Source organism: Aphelocoma coerulescens, unplaced genomic scaffold, assembly GCF_041296385.1.
Source record: "Aphelocoma coerulescens isolate FSJ_1873_10779 unplaced genomic scaffold, UR_Acoe_1.0 HiC_scaffold_412, whole genome shotgun sequence".
Taxonomy (NCBI): domain Eukaryota; kingdom Metazoa; phylum Chordata; class Aves; order Passeriformes; family Corvidae; genus Aphelocoma; species Aphelocoma coerulescens.
This window is the reverse complement of record NW_027183756.1, coordinates 21,526-42,657: the sequence shown is the minus strand read 5'-3', so window position 1 is coordinate 42,657 and position 21,132 is coordinate 21,526. Positions and strand designations below refer to the sequence as shown.

The window sequence follows — 21,132 nt, the reverse complement described above, 5'->3', positions numbered from 1 at the left end:
GGGTCCCGGCAGCGCTAAAAGGGGCGGTGGGCGGCGCGGGGGTCCCGGCAGCGCGGGGGTCCCGCAGCGCTAAAAAGGGAGCGGCTCGGGGGTCCCGGCAGCGCTAAAAGGGGGGAGCGGCTCGGGGGTCCCGCAGCGCTAAAAGGGGGGCGGCTCGGGGGTCCCGCAGCGCTAAAAGGGGCGGTGGGCAGCTCGGGGGTCCCGGCAGCGCTAAAAGGGGAGCGGCTCGGGGGTCCCGCAGCGCTAAAAGGGGCAGTGGGCAGCTCGGGGGTCCCGCAGCGCTAAAAGGGGCGGTGGGCAGCTCGGGGGTCCCGCAGCGCTAAAAGGGGCAGTGGGCAGCTCGGGGGTCCCGGCAGCGCTAAAAGGGGAGCGGCTCGGGGGTCCCGGCAGCGCTAAAAGGGGGGAGCGGCTCGGGGGTCCCGGCAGCGCTAAAAGGGGGGAGCGGCTCGGGGGTCCCGCAGCGCTAAAAGGGGGGCGGCTCGGGGGTCCCGCAGCGCTAAAAGGGGGGCGGCTCGGGGGTCCCGCGGCCATGGGCGCCCCGGGCTGGGTGTGGGGCCGCGGAGCGCGGCGGGCGCTGAGCTCGGGGGTCGCCCCCGGGCCGGGGGGGCTGCGGCCCTTCGAGGAGATGCCCCGCGCCGGCCCCAACCGCTGGGTGAACCTGCTGCGCCTCTGGAGCCGGGGGGGCTTCCAGGACTTCCACCGCCGCATGGAGGGGGGCTTCCAGCGCCTCGGGCCCGTCTACAGGTGGGGACCCCCCCTCGGGGCTGGGGGGACACCGGGGAGGGGACAGAGGGGTGACCCCAAATGATCCCGGGGCTGCGGGGACACCAGGGGTGGTCACCAGGGACCCCTGAACCATCCTGGGGACCCCCAGGGGGGCTTCCAGCGCCTCGGGCCCCTCTACAAGTGGGGACCCCCATCGGGGCTGGGGGGACACCGGGGAGGGGACAGAGGGGTGACCCCAAATGATCCCGGGGCTGGGGGACACCGGGGAGGGGACAGAGGTGACCCCAAATGGTCCCGGGGCTGGGGGGACACCGGGGAGGGGGGGAGAGGTGACCCCAAATGATCCCGGGGCTGGGGGACACCGGGGAGGGGGACAGAGGTGACCCCAAATGATCCCGGGGCTGGGGGGACACCAGGGGTGGTCACCAGGGACCCCCGAACCATCCTAGGGAACCCCGGGGGGGCTTCCAGCGCCTCGGGCCCGTCTACAGGTGGGGACCCCCCCTCGGGGCTGGGGGGACACCGGGGAGGGGACAGAGGTGACCCCAAATGATCCCGGGGCTGCGGGGACACCAGGGGTGGTCACCAGGGACCCCTGAACCATCCTGGGGACCCCCAGGGGGGCTTCCAGCGCCTCGGGCCCGTCTACAGGTGGGGACCCCCCCTCGGGGCTGGGGGGACACTGGGGAGGGGACAGAGGTGACCCCAAATGATCCCGGGGCTGGGGGGACACCGGGGAGGGGGGGAGAGGTGACCCCAAATGATCCCGGGGCTGGGGGGACACCAGGGAGGGGACAGAGGGGTGACCCCAAATGATCCCGGGGCCGGGGGGACACCGGGGAGGGGGGGAGAGGTGACCCCAAATGATCCCGGGGCTGGGGGGACACCAGGGAGGGGACAGAGGGGTGACCCCAAATGATCCCGGGGCTGGGGGACACCGGGGAGGGGACAGAGGTGACCCCAAATGATCCCGGGGCTGGGGGACACCGGGGAGGGGACAGAGGTGACCCCAAATGGTCCCGGGGCTGGGGGGACACCGGGGAGGGGGGGACAGGTGACCCCCAAACCGTCCTGGGGACACTGGGGGTGGTCGCCAGAGCCCAAATCATCCTGGGAACCCCCGAGGGTGATGGGTGGGGGGTCCCCATTGGCCCTGGTGCCCCCCGCCTTCATTTTGGGGTGCCTGGTTTTGGGGTGCAGGGAGCGGGTGGGATCTGCGGTTGGGTGGTCCCCATTGACCCCCGTTTGGGGGTCCCATGGGCGGGGTCTCATTGAAGGGGTCCCGGCTTTTAGGGTCCCGTTTTTGGGGTCCCAGTGGGGGTCCCACTGATGAGGCCATGGTTTTGGGGTCCCACTGAAGGGGTCCCGTTTTTGGGGTTCCAATGGGGGTCCCACTGATGAGGTCTCGGTTTTTAGGGTCCCGTTTTTGGGGCTCCAAAGGGGGTCCCACTGACGGGGTCCCGTTTTGGGGTTCCACTGGGGGTCCCACTGAGGGGGTCCCGGTTTTTGCGGTCCCAGTGGGGATCCCACTGATGAGGTCACTGTTTTTGGGTGGTCCCGTTTTTGGGGTTCCAATGGGGGTCCCACTGATGAGGTCCCGGTTTTTGGGGTCCCACTGACGAGGTCCCCCCGTTTTTGGGGTTCCAACGGGGGTCCCACTGACGGGATCCCTGTTTTTGGGGTCCCACTGAAGGGGTCCCGTTTTTGGGGTTCCAGTGGGGGTCCCACTGACGGGGTCCCGGTTTTGGGGTCCCAGTGGGGGTCCTACTGACGGGGTCCCCCCGTTTTTGGGGTTCCAATGTGAGTCCCACTGATGAGGTCCCTGTTTTTGGGGTTCCAACGGGGGTCCCATTGACGAGATCCCTGCTTTTGGGGTCCCACTGACGGGGTCCCGTTTTTGCGGTCCCAGTGGGGGTCCCACTGATGAGGTTCCGGTTTTGGGGTCCCACTGAAGGGGTCCCGTTTTTGGGGTTCCAATGGGGGTCCCACTGATGAGGTCTCGGTTTTTAGGGTCCCGTTTTTGGGGTTCCAACGGGGGTCCCACTGATGAGGTCCCTGTTTTTGGGGTCCCAATGAAGGGGTCCCGTTTTTGGGGTTCCAACGGGGGTCCCACTGATGAGGTCCCCGTTTTTAGGGTCCCGTTTTTGGGGTTCCAACGGGGGTCCCACTGAGGGGGTCGCGGTTCTGGGGTCCCAGTGGGGGTCCTACTGAAGGGGTCCCCCCGTTTTTGGGGTTCCAACGGGGGTCCCACTGACGGGATCCCTGTTTTGGGGGTCCCACTGAAGGGGTCCCGTTTTTGGGGTTCCAATGTGAGTCCCACTGATGAGGTCCCTGTTTTTGGGGTTCCAACGGGGGTCCCATTGACGAGATCCCTGTTTTTGGGGTTCCAATGAAGGGGTCCCGTTTTTGGGGGTCCAGTGGGGGTCCCACTGATGAGGTCCCTGTTTTTGGGGTTCCAATGAAGGGGTCCCGTTTTTGGGGGTCCAACGGGGGTCCCACTGATGAGGTCCCTGTTTTTGGGGTTCCAATGAAGGGGTCCCGTTTTTGGGGGTCCAGTGGGGGTCCCACTGAGGGGATCGCGGTTTTTGGGGTCCCACTGACGGGGTGCCATTTTTGGGGTTCCAACGGGGGTCCCACTGACGGGGTCCCGTTTTTGGGGTTCCAACGGGGGTCCCACAGACGGGATCCCTGTTTTGGGGGTCCCACTGACGGGGTCCCGTTTTTGGGGTTCCAACGGGGGTCCCACTGAGGGGATCGCGGTTTTTGGGGTCCCACTGACGGGGTCCCGTTTTTGGGGTTCCAACGGGGGTCCCACTGATGGGATCCCTGTTTTGGGGGTCCCACTGACGGGGTGCCATTTTTGGGGTTCCAATGGGGGTCCCACTGACGGGGTCCCGTTTTTGGGGTTCCAGTGGGGGTCCCACTGAGGGGGTCGCGGTTTTTGGGGCGCAGGGACCGCGTGGGCTCCCTGGACTGTGTGAACGTGCTCCTGCCCCGGGACGCGGCGCAGCTGCTGTGGGCCGAGGGACCCTTCCCCCGCAGGATGGGCATCGCCGCCTGGAGCGCCCACCGCAGCCTGCGCGCCCACCGCTGCGGCCTCTTCCTGCTGTGAGACCCCCGCGGCACTGGGGGCACTGGGAGCGCTGGGATGGGGCACTGGGAGCACTGGGAGCACTGGGATGGGGCACTGGGAGCACTGGGATGGGCATCGCCGCCTGGAGCGCCCACCGCAGCCTGCGCGCCCACCGCTGCGGCCTCTTCCTGCTGTGAGACCCCCGCGGCACTGGGAGCACTGGGAGCGCTGGGATGGGGCACTGGGAGCACTGGGATGGGGCACTGGGAGCACTGGGATGGGCATCGCCGCCTGGAGCGCCCACCGCAGCCTGCGCGCCCACCGCTGCGGCCTCTTCCTGCTGTGAGACCCCCGCGGCACTGGGAGCACTGGGAGCGCTGGGATGGGGTGCTGGGAGCGCTGGGATGGGGCACTGGGAGCACTGGGATGGGCATCGCCGCCTGGAGCGCCCACCGCAGCCTGCGCGCCCACCGCTGCGGCCTCTTCCTGCTGTGAGACCCCCGCGGCACTGGGAGCACTGGGAGCGCTGGGATGGGGTGCTGGGAGCGCTGGGATGGGGCACTGGGAGCACTGGGATGGGCATCGCCGCCTGGAGCGCCCACCGCAGCCTGCGCGCCCACCGCTGCGGCCTCTTCCTGCTGTGAGACCCCCGCGGCACTGGGAGCACTGGGATGGGGCACTGGGAGCACTGGGGGCGCTGGGATGGGGCACTGGGAGCACTGGGAGCACTGGGATGGGGTGCTGGGAGCGCTGGGATGGGGCACTGGGAGCACTGGGATGGGCATCGCCGCCTGGAGCGCCCACCGCAGCCTGCGCGCCCACCGCTGCGGCCTCTTCCTGCTGTGAGACCCCCGCGGCACTGGGGGCACTGGGAGCGCTGGGATGGGGCACTGGGAGCACTGGGAGCGCTGGGATGGGGCACTGGGAGCACTGGGATGGGCATCGCCGCCTGGAGCGCCCACCGCTGCGGCCTCTTCCTGCTGTGAGACCCCCGCGGCACTGGGAGCACTGGGAGCGCTGGGATGGGGCACTGGGAGCACTGGGAGTGCTGGGATGGGGTGTTGGGAGCACTGGGATGGGACACTGGGAGCACTGGGAGCACTGGGTGTACTGGGAGCACTGGGAGCACTGGGATGGGACACTGGGAGCACTGGGAGTGCTGGGATGGGGTGTTGGGAGCACTGGGATGGGACACTGGGAGCACTGGGAGCACTGGGTGTACTGGGAGCACTGGGAGCACTGGGATGGGACACTGGGAGCACTGGGAGCGCTGGGATGGGGTGTTGGGAGCACTGGGATGGGACACTGGGAGCACTGGGAGCACTGGGTGTACTGGGAGCACTGGGAGCACTGGGATGGGACACTGGGAGTACTGGGAGCACTGGGATGGGACACTGGGAGTACTGGGAGCACTGGGAGCACTGGGATGGGACACTGGGAGCAATGGGAGTGCTGGGTTGGGGCACTGGGAGTACTGGGAGCACTGGGAGCGCTGGGAGCACTGGGAGCGCTGGGATGGGGCGCTGGGAGCACTGGGAGCACTGGGATGGGACACTGGGAGCAATGGGAGTGCTGGGTTGGGGCACTGGGAGCACTGGGAGCACTGGGAGCACTGGGAGCACTGGGATGGGGCACTGGGGGCACTGGGGGCACTGGGAGCACTGGGATGGGGCACTGGGAGCACTGGGATGGGGCACTGGGGGCACTGGGGGCACTGGGAGCACTGGGAGTGCTGGGATGGGACACTGGGAGCACTGGGAGCGCTGGGATGGGGCACTGGGAGCACTGGGATGGGGCACTGGGGGCACTGGGGGCACTGGGATGGGGCACTGGGAGCACTGGGAGCACTGGGAGCACTGGGAGCACTGGGATGGGGCACTGGGGGCACTGGGGGCACTGGGAGCACTGGGAGCACTGGGGCAGAGCGGGAGGGGCCCTGTCCTGTCCCTCCCCTGTCCCTGACCCCGTGTCCCCCCCCCTTGACCCCGGGTGACCCCCGGCCCTGTTTTTGGGGTGATTCGGGCCAGGAACGGTCCCGCGTGGCGCTTGGCCTGCCTGGCCCTGTCCTGGCCCTGTCCTGGCCCTGTCCTTGTGTCCCTCCCGTGTCCTCCCTTGACCCCGAGTGACCCCTGGCTCCGTTTTTGGGGTGATTCGGGGCAGGAACGGCCCCGCGTGGCGCTCGGACCGCCTGGCCCTGAACCGGGCCGTGTCCTTGTGTCCCTCCCGTGTCCTTGTGTCCCTCCCGTGTCCCCCCGGCTGACCCCTGGCTCCCTTTTTGGGGTGATTCGGGCCAGGAACGGCCCCGCGTGGCGCTCGGACCGCCTGGCCCTGAACCGGGCCGTGCTGTCGCCGGCCGGGGCCCGCAAGTTCCTGCCGCTGCTGGACTCGGTGGCCCGGGACTTCGCCGAGTCCCTGCGGGGCCGCGTGCGCGGGACCCCCGGGGGGGCCCTGACCATCGACCCCCACCCGCTGCTCTTCCGCTTCACCCTCGAGGGTGCGTGCGACCCCCGGGACCCCCGGCTTGGGGGGGTGGTGGGACCCCCAGGGATTGGGGGGGGTGACACTGGGACCCCCGGGACCCCCGGCTTGGGGGGGTGGTGGGACCCCCAGGGATTGGGGGGGTGACACTGGGACCCCCGGGACCCCCGGCTTGGGGGGGTGGTGGGACCCCCAGGGATTGGGGGGGTGACACTGGGACCCCCGGGACCCCCGGCTTGGGGGGGTGGTGGGACCCCCAGGGATTGGGGGGGTGACACTGGGACCCCCGGGACCCCCGGCTTGGGGGGGTGGTGGGACCCCCAGGGATTGGGGGGGTGACAGTGGGACCCCCGGGACCCCCGGCTTGGGGGGGTGGTGGGACCCCCAGGGATTGGGGGGGGTGACAGTGGGACCCCCGGGACCCCCGGCTTGGGGGGGTGGTGGGACCCCCAGGGATTGGGGGGGTGACAGTGGGACCCCCGGGACCCCCGGCTTGGGGGGGTGGTGGGACCCCCAGGGATTGGGGGGGTGACACTGGGACCCCCGGGACCCCCGGCTTGGGGGGGTGGTGGGACCCCCAGGGATTGGGGGGGTGACACTGGGACCCCCGGGACCCCCGGCTTGGGGGGGTGGTGGGACCCCCAGGGATTGGGGGGGTGACACTGGGACCCTCGGGACCCCCGGCTTGGGGGGGTGGTGGGACCCTCAGGGATTGGGGGGGTGACACTGGGACCCTCAGTTTGGGGGGGAGGGGGGTTTGGGACCCCCAGGGGATGTGGGAGGTGGCAGTGGGACCCCCGGGACCCCCAGGGATTGGGGGGGGTGACAGTGGGACCCCCAGGGGATGGTGGGGGGTGACACTGGGACCCTCAGTTTGGGGGGGAGGGGGGTTTGGGACCCCCGGGGGATGTGGGAGGTGGCAGTGGGACCCCAGGGACCCCCGGCTTGGGGGGGTGGTGGGACCCCCAGGGATTGGGGGGGGTGACAGTGGGACCCTCAGTTTGGGGGGGGGAGGGGGGGTTGGGACCCTCGGGACCCCCAGGGGATGGTGGGGGGTGACAGTGGGACCCCCAGTTTGGGGGGGAGGGGGGTTTGGGACCCCCAGGGGATGTGGGAGGTGGCAGTGGGACCCCAGGGACCTCCAGGGATCGGGGGGGTGACACCGGGACCCCCAGGGGACGGAGGGGTGGGGGGGTGACACTGGGACACCCAGGGACCCCCCCCCCCAGGGGTTGGTGGGGGTGATAGCGGGACCCCCAGGACATGGTGGGGGGTCCGTAACAGCCCCCCCACCCCAAATTTCGGGGTGCTGAGGAGATTGGAGGGGGGTGGTAACATTGGGACCCCCAGGGAATTGAGGGGGGGGGACAACGGGGATCCTAAGAGGTGGGAGGGGAGGCTCTTTACCAGTCGCCCCCCCCCCCAAATTTCGGGGTGCTGAGGAGATGGGGGGGGGAGGTGACGTTGGGACCCCCAGGACCCCAATGGCTGCGGGGGGGAGGTGACTTTGAGACCCCCCAGGGAATTGGGGAGGGGGGTTTGTGGTGACAACGAGGATCCTAAGAGGTGGGAGGGGAGGGCCTTTACCACTCCCCCCTCCCCAAATTTCGGGGCGCTGAGGGGGTGCAGAACCAGGAGATGGGAGGGGGGAGGTGACGTTGGGACCCCCAGAGAATTGAGGGGGGGGGACAACGGGGATCCTAAGAGGTGGGAGGGGACGGTCTTTACCAGTCGCCCCCCCTCCCCAAATTTCGGGGGTGCTGAGGAGATTGGAGGGGGGAGGTGACACTGGGACCCCCAGGGAATTGAGGAGGGGGGGGACAACGAGGATCCTAAGAGTTGGGAGGGGAGGCTCTTTACCAGTCGCCCCCTCCCCAAATTTCGGGGCGCTGAGGGGGTGCAGACCCAGGAGATGGGAGGGGGGAGGTGACGCTGGGACCCCCAGGGAATTGAGGGGGGGGACAACGGGGATCCTAAGAGGTGGGAGGGGAGGCTCTTTACCAGTCGCCCCCCCTCCCCAAATTTCGGGGTGCTGAGGAGATTGGAGGGGGGAGGTGACACTGGGACCCCCAGGGAATTGAGGGGGGGGGACAACGAGGATCCTAAGAGTTGGGAGGGGAGGCTCTTTACCACTCCCCCCCCCCTCCCCAAATTTCGGGGCGCTGATTTCCCCCCCCCCCCCACCCCCCCCAGCCAGCAGCTACGCGCTGTACGGGGAGCGGCTGGGGCTGCTGGGGGGGGCGGCGGCGGGGGGGGCGCAGCGTTTTTTGGGGGCGCTGGAGGAGATGCTGCGGACCACGCTGCCCCTGCTCTTCCTGCCCCCCCCGCTGCTGCGCCTGCACCCCCCGCTCTGGCAGCGCCACCTCCGCGCCTGGGACACCATCTTCCAGCACGGTGAGGGGGGGGGCAGCCACCGGGACCCCCCCCCAGACCACCCTGAGACCCCCCCCCCCCCCCCCAGACTGCGGGGACAGCCCCCGTGGTGCCGGCAATGCCCCGTGGGACCCCCACCCCCTAGGGGCTTGTAGGAGCCCCCCCGTCCGTGTCACCCCTCAACGCCTCGGGACCCCCCCCCGGGACCCCCCCGTGGGACCCCCACCCTGTAGGGGCGTGTAGGAGCCCACCCTCCCCCCCCCCCGTGTCACCCGGCAAAGCCTCGGGACCCCCCCGTGGGAACCCCCCGTGGGACCCCCACCCTGTAGGGGCGTGTAGGAGCCCACCCTCCCCCCCCCGCTCCGTGTGACCCGGCAAAGCCTTGGGACCCCTCCTGGGACCCCCCCGTGGGACCCCCCCCCGTGGGACCCCCCCCCCCCGGTGTCACCCCTCAAAGCCTCAGGACCCCCTCGTGGGACCCCCCCGTGGGACCCCCACCCTGTAGGGGCTTGTAGGAGCCCACCCCCTCCCCTCCCCGTGTCACCCCTCAAAGCCTCGCCCCCCCCCCCCCGTGAGACCCCCATCCTCTGGGACCCCCCCCCGTGGGACCCCCACCCTGTAGGAGCCTGTAGGACCCCTCCCCCTCCGTGTCACCCCTCAAAGCCTCGGGACCCCCCCGTGAGACCCCCCCGTGGGACCCCCACCCTGTGTCACCCGGCAAAGCCTCGGGACCCCCCCGTGGGACCCCCATCCTCTGGGACCCTCCCTGGGACCCCCCCGTGGGACCCCCACCCTGTGTCACCCGGCAAAGCCTCGGGACCCCCCCGTGGGACCCCCATCCTCTGGGACCCTCCCTGGGACCCCCCCCGTGGGACCCCCACCCTGTGTCACCCGGCAAAGCCTTGGGACCCCCCCCCGTGGGACCCCCATCCTCTGGGACCCTCCCCGGGACCCCCCCGTGGGACCCTCGTCCTCTGGGACCCCCCCCCCCTCCTGGCACCCTCCCCCCTCCACCATGAGACCCCCCACCCCGTGAGAACCCCCCCGTGGGACCCCTCACCCCGTGCGACCCCCACCCGTGGGACCCCTCCCCTATGAACCCCCCCGGAATCCCCTCTCTGTGACCCCCCCCCCCCCCCACTTTGAGACCCCGTGGGGGGCGGAGGGTGCTCAGGGGTACCCAACCCCCCCCTCCTCAGCACCCTTAGGGTGGGGGTCTGCGTGCCCCCCCCCCCCCCACCCCCGAATTGGGGCTAACCCGGGGGTCCCGGTGCTCGCCCCCCCCCCCCCCGCAGCTGACGAGAACATCCAGCGGATTTACCGGGAGTTCTGCCGGGGGGGGCCCGGGGGGGGTCCCGGGGGGGTCCCCGGGGGGGTCCTGGCCGAGCTGCTGCTGCAGGGGCAGCTCCCCCTCCCCTCCATCAAGGCCAACGTCACCGAGTTCACCGCGGGCGGCGTGGACACCGTGAGGGGGGGCACCGGGACGGGGGGGGGGGGCACCGGGAGGGGAGGGGGGCACCGGGAGGAATTTGGGGAGGGGGCGGGGGGGGCACCCAGAAAGGTTTTGGGGGGGTTTTGTAGGGGTAGGGGGCACGGGGAGGGGAGGGGGGCACCGGGAGGAATTTGGGGAGGGGGCGGGGGGGGCACCCAGAAGGGTTTTGGGGGGGTTTTGTAGGGGTAGGGGGCACGGGGAGGGGAGTGGGGGGGAGGGGAATGGGGCTGCGGGGGCGGGACATGGGAGGGGGGGGTTTGGGGGGTCCTGGGCTTGGAGGGGGGGGCGTGGGGGGGTCAGGGTGGGGGTCCCAAGGGGTTCGGAAGGGGTCAGAGGGAGGGTCTGGGGGGGGGGAGTCAATATGGGGGTCATTGAGGGGGTCCCGGGGGGGTCAGTCGGGGTCATTGGGTGGGTCTGGGGGGTCAAGGGGTCAGTGGGGTCAGTGGGGGGGGTCTTGTGGGGTGGGATCAGTGGGAGGGGTCAATATGGGGGGTCCCGGGGGGGTCTTGGGGGGGGTCTCAGGCGTGTGTCCCCCTCCCATCCCAGACGGCGATCCCGCTGCTGTGGGAACTGGGGTTGTTTTAGGGGGGTCCCGGGTATTCCGGGGGGGGGGGGGGTCAATATGGGGGTTCCTGGGGGTCCCGGGGGGGGTGTCTCAGGGGTGTGTCCCCCCCCAGACGGCGATCCCGCTGCTGTTCACGCTGTGGGAATTGGGGTTGTTTTGGGGGGGGTCCCGGGTATTCCAGAGTGGGGGGGGGTCAATATGGGGGTTCCTGGGGGTCCCGGGGGGGGTCTCAGGGGTGTGTCCCCCCCCAAACGCCGATCCCGCTGCTGTGGGAATTGGGGTTGTTTTAGGGGGGTTTTGGGTATTCCAGAGTCGGGGGGGGGTCAATATGGGGGTTCCTGGGGGTCCCGGGGGGGGTCTCAGGGGTGTGTCCCCCCCCAAACGCCGATCCCGCTGCTGTTGGAATTGGGGTTGTTTTAGGTGGGTTTTGGGGGGGGTCCCGGGTATTCCAGAGTGGGGGGGTCAATATGGGGGTGCCAGGGGGGTCCCGGGTATTCCAGAGTGGGGGGGTCAATATGGGGGTGCCAGGGGGGTCCCGGGTATTCCAGAGTGGGGGGGTCAATATGGGGGTGCCAGGGGGGTCCCGGGTATTCCAGAGTGGGGGGGTCAATATGGGGGTCCCGGGGGGGGTCTGTGACCCCCACGCCCCCCCCAGACGGCGATCCCGCTGCTGTTCACGCTGTGGGAATTGGGGTTGTTTTGGGGGGGGTCCCGGGTATTCCAGAGTGGGGGGGGTCAATATGGGGGTCCCGGGGGGGGTCTGTGACCCCCACGCCCCCCCCCCAGACGGCGATCCCGCTGCTGTTCACGCTGTTGGAATTGGGGTTGTTTTTAGGGGGGATCCCGGGTATTCCAGAGTGGGGGGGTCAATATGGGGGTCTCGGGGGAGGGGTCTCTGACCCCCACGCCCCCCCCCCAGACGGCGATCCCGCTGCTGTTCACGCTGTTCGAGCTGGGCCGGAACCCGGGGGTGCAGCGGGCGCTGCGGGAGGAGCTGCGGGCGGCCGGGGGGGTCTCGGGGGGGGCGCGACCCCTGCCCGAGCTCCTCGGGGCGCTCCCGCTCCTGAAAGCGGCCATCAAAGAGACCCTGAGGTGGGAACTGGGGGGCACTGGGGGGCACTGGGGGCACTGGGCGGACTGGGGGGACTGGGGGGGACTGGGGGGACTGGGGGGCACTGGGGGGACTGGGGGGCACTGGGGGGATGCGGGTTGGGGGGCATTGGGGGGTTTGGAGGGGCTGGGAATTGGGGGGGCACTGGGGGGACTGGGGGCACTGGGGGGCACTGGGGGGACTGGGGGGCACTGGGGAGATGCGGGTTGGGGGGCATTGGGGGGTTTGGAGGGGCTGGGAACTGGGGAGGGACTGGGGGGCACTGGAGGGACTGGGGGGCACTGGGGGGATGCGGGTTGGGGGGGCATGGGGGGTTTGGAGGGGCTGGGAATTGGGGGGGGACTGGGGGGACTGGGGGGCACTGGGGGAGACTGGGGGGCACTGGAGGGACTGGGGGGCACTGGGGGGATGCGGGTTGGGGGGGCATTGGGGGGTTTGGAGGGGCTGGGAATTGGGGGGGCACTGGGGGGACTGAGGGGCACTGGGGGGGACTGGGGGGACTGGGGGGCACTGGGGGGATGCGGGTTGGGGGGCATTGGGGGGTTTGGAGGGGCTGGGAACTGGGGGGCACTGGGGGCACTGGGGGGCACTGGGGGGATGCGGGTTGGGGGGCATTGGGGGGTTTGGAGGGGCTGGGAACTGGGGGGCACTGGGGGGCACTGGAGGGACTGGGGGCACTGGGGGAATGCGGGTTGGGGGGCATTGGGGGGTTTGGAGGGGCTGGGAACTGGGGGGGGACTGGGGGACACTGGGGGAAACTGGGGGAGATTGGGGGGATGCGGGTTGGGGGGCATTGGGGGGTTTGGAGGGGCTGGGAACTGGGGGGCACTGGGGGGCACTGGGGGGCACTGGGGGCACTGGGGGGGACTGGGGGGATGCGGGTTGGGGGCACTGGGGGGTTTGGAGGGGCTGGGAACTGGGGGGGCACTGGGGGCACTGGGGGGCACTGGGGGGCACTGGGGGGGACTGGGGGTTGCGGGTTGGGGGGCATTGGGGGGTTTGGAGGGGCTGGGAACTGGGGGGGCACTGGGGGGCACTGGGGGGCACTGGGGGCACTGGGGGGGACTGGGGGCACTGGGGGCACTGGGGGGCTGGGGCGGCATCAGGGAGCTGAATATTGGGGGGACACTGGGGGAACTGGGGGAGATACTGGGGGCTGTGGGGGGACACTGGGGGCTGAGTACTGGGGGAACTGGGGGGACACTGGGAGAGGCACTGGGGGCTGAGTACTGGGGGAACTGGGGGGACACTGGGAGAGGCACTGGGGGGCTGAGTACTGGGGGAACTGGGGGGATACTGGGAGAGGCACTGGGGGCTGAGTACTGGGGGAACTGGGGGGACACTGGGAGAGGCACTGGGGGGCTGAGTACTGGGGGAACTGGGGGGACACTGGGAGAGGCACTGGGGGGCTGAGTACTGGGGGAACTGGGGGGACACTGGGAGAGGCACTGGGGGCTGAGTACTGGGGGAACTGGGGGGACACTGGGAGGGGGGCACTGGGAGCTGAGTACTGGGGGAAATGGGGGGCTGAGTACTGGGGGAACTGGGGGGATACTGGGAGAACTGGGGGCGATACTGGGGACTGTGGGGGGACCCTCTGGGGCTGAGTACTGGGAGAACTGGGGGAACACTGGGAGGGGGGCACTGGGAGCTGAACATTGGCTCTGGGTTGTCCCAGCGCCATTCGGGGGCACTGGGGGGGGGGGATGGGTAGAGCCACACCCCTGACTGGGCGGCACTGGGGAAACTGGGCGATACTGGGCGATACTGGGAGAGGCCCCCCCCCGCCCGTTACCCCCCCAGGCTGTACCCCGTGGGCATCACCGTGCAGCGCTACCCGGCCACCGACGTGGTGCTCCACAACTACCGCGTGCCGGCGGGGGTGAGCGCCAGCCCGGGGGGTCCCGGGGAGGGTCCTGGGGGGGTCCCTGGGGGGGGGTCCCGGTGCTGAAGCCCACCCCCCACCCCGCAGACGCTGTGCCAGGTGGCTCTGTACGCCATGGGGCGCTGCCCCGACGTGTTCCCGCACCCCGAGCGCTACGACCCGCGGCGCTGGCTCGGCAAGGATGACACCACCTTCAAGGCCTTGGCCTTCGGCTTCGGCGCCCGCCAGTGCATCGGGCGGCGCCTGGCCGAGGCCGAGATGCTGCTGTTCCTGGCGCACGTGAGCGGGGGACCCCCAAAACGCCCCCGGGGTTGGGGGGGGGGGGTCGGGATCTCCATGGGGGGGTTGGGTTCGCCCAATGGGGTCTTGGTTTGACTCAAAGTCTTGGGGTGATTCAAGGAGGGTTTGGCTGGACCCAACGAGGGCTTGGCTTGACCCAAAGGCTTGGCTTGACCCAACGAGGGCTTGGCTTGACCCAACGAGGGCTTGGCTTGACCCAAAGGCTTGGCTTGACTCAACGAGGGCTTGGCTTGACCCAAAGGCTTGGCTTGACCCAACAAGGTCTCGGCTTGACCCAGCGAGGTCTTGGCTTGACCCAACAAGGGCTTGGCTTGACCCAAAGGCTTGGCTGGACCCAACGAGGGCTTGGCTTGACCCAAAGGTTTGGCTTGACCCAACAAGGTCTTGGCTTGACCCAGCAAGGGCTTGGCTTGACCCAACAAGGTCTTGGCTTGACCCAACAAGGTCTTGGCTTGACCCAAAGGCTTGGCTTGACCCAACAAGGTCTTGGCTTGACCCAAAGGTTTGGCTTGACCCAAAGGCTTGGCTTGACCCAAAGGTTTGGCTTGACCCAAAGGCTTGGCTTGACCCAAAGGCTTGGCTTGACCCAACGAGGGCTTGGCTGGACCCAACGAGGGCTTGGCTTGACCCAAAGGCTTGGCTTGACTCAACGAGGGCTTGGCTTGACCCAACAAGGGCTTGGCTTGACCCAGCGAGGTCTTGGCTTGACCCAAAGGTTTGGCTTGACCCAACGAAGGCTTGGCTTGACCCAAAGGCTTGGCTTGACCCAACAAGGTCTTGGCTTGACCCAGCGAGGTCTTGGCTTGACCCAAAGGCTTGGCTTGACCCAACAAGGTCTTGGCTTGACCCAAAGGCTTGGCTTGACCCAACGAGGGCTTGGCTTGACCCAAAGGCTTGGCTTGACCCAAAGGCTTGGCTTGACCCAACAAGGTCTCGGCTTGACCCAGCGAGGTCTTGGCTTGACCCAACAAGGGCTTGGCTTGACCCAAAGGCTTGGCTGGACCCAACGAGGGCTTGGCTTGACCCAAAGGTTTGGCTTGACCCAACAAGGTCTTGGCTTGACCCAGCAAGGGCTTGGCTTGACCCAACAAGGTCTTGGCTTGACCCAAAGGTTTGGCTTGACCCAAAGGCTTGGCTTGACCCAAAGGTTTGGCTTGACCCAAAGGCTTGGCTTGACCCAAAGGCTTGGCTTGACCCAACGAGGGCTTGGCTGGACCCAACGAGGGCTTGGCTTGACCCAAAGGCTTGGCTTGACTCAACGAGGGCTTGGCTTGACCCAACAAGGGCTTGGCTTGACCCAGCGAGGTCTTGGCTTGACCCAAAGGTTTGGCTTGACCCAACGAAGGCTTGGCTTGACCCAAAGGCTTGGCTTGACCCAACAAGGTCTTGGCTTGACCCAGCGAGGTCTTGGCTTGACCCAAAGGCTTGGCTTGACCCAACAAGGTCTTGGCTTGACCCAAAGGCTTGGCTTGACCCAACGAGGGCTTGGCTTGACCCAAAGGCTTGGCTTGACCCAAAGGCTTGGCTTGACCCAGCAAGGGCTTGGCTTGACCCAAAGGCTTGGCTTGACCCAACAAGGTCTTGGCTTGACCCAAAGGCTTGGCTTGACCCAAAGGCTTGGCTTGACCCAAAGGTTTGGCTTGACCCAAAGGCTTGGCTTGACCCAAAGGTTTGGCTTGACCCAAAGGCTTGGCTTGACCCAACAAGGGCTTGGCTTGACCCAAAGGCTTGGCTTGACCCAACAAGGTCTTGGCTTGACCCAGCGAGGTCTTGGCTTGACCCAACAAGGTCTTGGCTTGACCCAAAGGCTTGGCTTGACCCAAAGGCTTGGCTTGACCCAACAAGGGCTTGGCTTGACCCAAAGGCTTGGCTTGACCCAGCAAGGTCTTGGCTTGACCCAACAAGGTCTTGGCTGAACCCATCTTGGCTTGACCCAGCGAGGTCTTGACGTGGCCCAGTGAGGTCTTGGCTTGACCCAACCATGTTTTGGCTTGACCCAACCACGCCTTGGTTTGACTCAACGCATTGACTTGGCCCAGTGACGTGTTGCTTCAACCCAATGTCTTGACTTGACCCATGGAGGCCTTGACTTGACCCAACAAGGTCTTGGCTGAACCCAACCTCTTGGCTTGACGCAATCATGCCTTGCCTTGACCCATGGAGGTCTTGACTTGACCCATGGAGGTCTTGACTTGACCCAACGTCTTGGATTGACCCGTTGAGGTCTTGACTTGACCCAATAAGGTCTTGGCTGAACCCAATGTCCTGGATTGACCCAACAAGGCCTTGACTTGACCCAACAAGGTCTTGGCTGAACCCAACGTCTTGACTTGACCCAGTGAGGTCTTGACTTGACCCAACAAGGTCTTGGCTGAACCCAACATCTTGGCTTGACCCAGCAAGGCCTTGACGTGGCCCAGTGAGGTCTTGGCTTGACCCAACCGTGTTTTGGCTTGACCCAACCATGCCCTGGTTTGACTCAACGCGTTGACTTGGCCCAGTGACGTGTTGGTTCAACCCAATGTCTTGGCTTGACCCATTGAGGCCTTGACTTGACCCAACAAGGTCTTCGCTGAACCCAACGTCTTGGCTTGACCCAACAAGGTCTTGACTTGATCCAACATTTTGGCTTGACCCGTTGAGGTCTTGACTTGACCCAACATTTTGGCTTGACCTGTTGAGGTCTTGACTTGACCCATTGAGGTCTTGACTTGACCCAATGTCTTGGCTTGACCCGTTGAGGTCTTGACTTGACCCAACAAGGTCTTGACTTGACCCGACAAGGTCTTGCCTGAACCCAATGTCTTGGCTTGACCCATTGAGGTCTTGACTTGACCCATGGAGGTCTTGACTTGACCCAATAAGGTCTTGGCTGAACCCAATGTCCTTGATTGACCCAACAAGGCCTTGACTTGACCCAACAAGGTCTTGGCTGAACCCAACATCTTGGCTTGACCCAGTGAGGCCTTGACGTGGCCCAGTGAGGTCTTGGCTTGACCCAACCATGCCCTGGTTTGACTCAACGCGTTGACTTGGCCCAGTGACGTGTTGGTTCAATCCAATGTCTTGGCTTGACCCAACAAGGTCTTGCCTTGACCCAACAAGGTCTTGGCTGAACCCAATGTCTTGGCTTGACCCAGAGAGGTCTTGGCTTGACCCAGTGAGGTCTTGACTTGACCCAACATTTTGGCTTGACCCATTGAGGTCTTGACTTGACCCAACAAGGTCTTGACTTGACCCAATGTCTTGGCTTGACCTGTTGAGGTCTTGACTTGACCCATGGAGGTCTTGACTTGACCCGACAAGGTCTTGGCTGAATCCAATGTCTTGGCTTGACCCAATCATGCCTTGCCTTGACCCAACAAGGTCTTGGCTGAACCCAATGCCTTGGCTTGACCCAATCATGCCTTGGCTTGACCCATGGAGGTTTTGCCTTGGCCCGTGAGGTGTTGGCTTGACCCAAGCCAACCCTTGGTCCAACCCAAGGTCTTGGTTCTACTCAATCTCTTGGCTTGACCCAACGATTCCTTGGCTTGACCCAATGTCTTGGTTTGACCCAAGGATATCTGAGTTCAACCCAACCACTTGCCTTGACCCAAAACCACCTTGGCGTGACCCAAGGATGTCTTCGTTTGTCCCAACCATCCTTTGGCTCGACCCAATGATGTCTTGACTTGGTTCTGTAACATCTTGACTTGACCCAAAACCATCTTCACCCAACGAAGTCTTGACTTGACCCAAAGAGGTCTTGGCTTGATCCAAAGAGATCTTGGCTTGACCCAAAGAGGTCTTGACTTGCTCCTGATATCTGCCCTTGACCCCACATTTTGGTTTGATCCCAAATTGTTTTGACTTGCCCCAAAATCACCTTGGCTTGATCCCAAAGTCTTGGCTTGACCCAACATCTTGGACTGACCCAACAAGCTCTTGACTCAGCTCAACGATGTCTTTTGACCCAACGACGCAAACCCTTGACCTGACGATTTGGCTTGACCCCAAACCTCCTTGGCTTGACCCCAAACCTCCTTGCCTTGACCCCAAACCATCCTGGCTTGACCCCAAACCTCCTTGGCTTGACCCCAAACCATCCTGACTTGACCCCAAACCATCCTGGCTTGACCCCAAACCTCCTTGGCTTGACCCCAAACCATCCTGACTTGACCCCAAACCATCCTGGCTTGACCCCAAACCTCCTTGCCTTGACCCCAAACCATCCTGACTTGACCCCAAACCTCCTTGGCTTGACCCCAAACCATCCTGACTTGACCCCAAACCATCCTGACTTGACCCCAAACCTCCTTGCCTTGACCCCAAACCTCTTTGGCTTGACCCCAAACCTCCTGACTTGACCCCAAACCATCCTGACTTGACCCCAAACCTCCTTGCCTTGACCCCAAACCATCCTGACTTGACCCCAAACCATCCTGACATGACCCCAAACCATCCTGGCTTGACACCAAACCTCCTTGCCTTGACCCCAAACCTCTTTGGCTTGACCCCAAACCTCCTGACTTGACCCCAAACCATCCTGACTTGACCCCAAACCACCTTGCCTTGACCCCAAACCTCCTTGACTTGACCCCAAACCTCCTTGGCTTGACCCCAAACCTCCTTGGCTTGACCCCAAACCATCCTGACTTGACGCCAAACCATCCTGACTTGACCCCAAACCTCCTTGGCTTGACCCCAAACCATCCTGACTTGACCCCAAACCATCCTGACTTGACCCCAAACCTCCTTGGCTTGACCCCAAACCTCCTTGGCTTGACCCCAAACCATCCTGACTTGACCCCAAATCACCCTGACTTGACCCCAAACCTCCTTGGCTTGACCCCAAACCATCCTGACTTGACCCCAAACCATCCTGACTTGACCCCAAACCTCCTTGCCTTGACCCCAAACCTCCTTGGCTTGACCTCAAACCTCCTTGGCTTGACCCCAAACCATCCTTGCCTTGACCCCAAACCATCCTGACTTGACCCCAAACCTCCTTGCCTTGACCCCAAACCATCCTGCCTTGACCCCAAACCATCCTGGCTTGACCCCAAACCTCCTTGACTCGACCCCAAACCATCCTGACTTGACCCCAAACCTCCTTGGCTTGACCCCAAACCATCCTGGCTTGACCCCAAACCATCCTGACTTGACCCCAAACCATCCTGGCTTGACCCCAAACCATCCTGACTTGACCCCAAACCTCCTTGACTTGACCCCAAACCATCCTGACTTGACCCCAAACCTCCTTGCCTTGACCCCAAACCTCTTTGGCTTGACCCCAAACCATCCTGGCTTGACCCCAAACCATCCTGACTTGACCCCAAACCTCCTTGGCTTGACCCCAAACCTCTTTGGCTTGACCCCAAACCATCCTGGCTTGACCCCAAACCATCCTGACTTGACCCCAAACCATCCTGGCTTGACCCCAAACTGTCCCTGCCCAGGTCCTGAGCAACTTCACCATCGAGGCCGTGTCCACCGAGGACGTTCCCACCGTCTTCCGCTTCATCCTGATGCCCGAGAAGTCGCCCCTGCTGACCTTCCGCACCCTCGACTGACCCAGCGGGGCCCCTGGGGGTCACCGAGGGGTCCCTGGGGGTCCCTGGGGGTCACCGAGGGGTCCCTGAGGGGTCCCTGGGGGTCACCGAGGGGTCAGTGGGGAGGGTCCACCCCGTGCCCCCCCCCCCAGGATCACCCTGTGCCGTGGGAAGAGCCGCGGGGATGGGGGTGGGGCAGGACCCCACGGCCCCCCCAGCCCGAGCGGTGGGAGACGTTATGTAAATCACATGCAAATCACATGCAGATCGCATGCAAATCCCATGCAAATGAGCTCCCCGAGAACCCCAATAAAGTCGTGTTGCAGGCACGGTGCTGGCTCAGCTTGGGGGGGGGTTTGGGGACCCTCCACTGCCCCCCCAGTCCCCCCAAAACCCCCCCATCCCATGTCCCCCCTTCCCCCCCATTCCACCCCGAACCCCCCAAATTCCCCCCTCCTGAATCCCCCACAAACGCCCCCCCCAAACGAGCCCCAGTTTCCTCCTCAAATCCCCCCCAACGCCCCCAAATTCCCCCTCAAATCCCCCCAAACCTTCCCAAATCTCCCCCCAAATTCCCCCTCAAATCCCCCACAAATCTTCCCAAACCTCCCCCCAAATTTCCCCCAAACCTTCCCAAATCTCCCCCAAATCCCCCCAAACCTTCCCAAATCTCCCCCCAAATTCCCCCCAAACCTTCCCAAATCTCCCCCCAAATTCCCCCTCAAATCCCCCACAAACCTTCCCAAATCTCCCCCCAAATTTCCCCCCAAATTCCCCCCCAAATTCCCCCTCAAATCCCCCAAATCTCCCTCCAAATCTTCCCAAATCTCCCCCCAAATCCCCCCAAACCTTCCCAAATCCCCCCCAAACCTTCCCAAATCTCCCCAAACCTTCCCAAATCCCCCCAAGTCCCCCCCAAATTCCCCCAAACCTTCCCAAATCTCCCCCCAAATCCACCCAAACCTTCCCAAACCCCCCCAAATCCCCCAAACCTTTCCAAATCTCCCCCAAATTCCCCCAAACCTTCCCAAATCTCCCCCCAAGTCCCCCCAAACCTTCCCAAATCCCCCCCAAACCATCCCAAATCCCCCCAAACCTTCCCAAATCCCCCCCAAACCATCCCAAATCCCCCCAAATCTCCCCCAAACCTTCCCAAATCCCCCCAAACCATCCCAAATCCCCCCAAATCCCCCCAAACCTTCCCAAATCCCCCCAAATCCCCCCCAAACCTTCCCAAATCCCCCCCAAATCCCCCCAAACCATCCCATATCCCCCCAAACCCCCCCAAACCTTCCCAAATCCCCCCCAAATCCCCCCAAACCTTCCCAAATCCCCCCAAATCTCCCCCCAATTCCCCCCCCAATTCCCCCAACCCCCAAAACCCCATTCCGCTCCGCCCCTCCCCTCTGCGCTTCCCGCTCTCCCATTGGCCGCTCCTCAACCCACCTCCCCTTCCCATTGGCTCCACTTTCCCCGCACTCTCTTTCTATTGGCCGCTCTCCCCGCCCATCACGGCCCGCTCTGCGCCGCCATTGGTGAAGGCGTGTGGGCGGGGCGTTGCCAGGTTACAAAGGGCGGGCGCGGCCGGGCCGGGC

General features: G+C 65.6%; 1 protein-coding gene across 1 annotated transcript; it reads left to right on the top strand.

Moving 5' to 3' along the window:
• Positions 1-487: 487 nt before the first annotated feature.
• LOC138101691 (cytochrome P450 11B, mitochondrial-like) lies at positions 488-19,866 on the top strand. The gene is made up of 10 exons (XM_068999467.1): positions 488-744; positions 3,679-3,834; positions 4,570-4,641; positions 6,094-6,293; positions 8,471-8,671; positions 9,946-10,115; positions 11,627-11,799; positions 13,622-13,700; positions 13,791-13,982; positions 19,445-19,866. The coding sequence occupies exons 1-10, from the start codon at positions 530-532 to the stop codon at positions 19,556-19,558; spliced, it is 1,572 nt and encodes a 523-aa protein (XP_068855568.1). The 5' UTR covers positions 488-529; the 3' UTR covers positions 19,559-19,866.
• Positions 19,867-21,132: the final 1,266 nt, after the last annotated feature.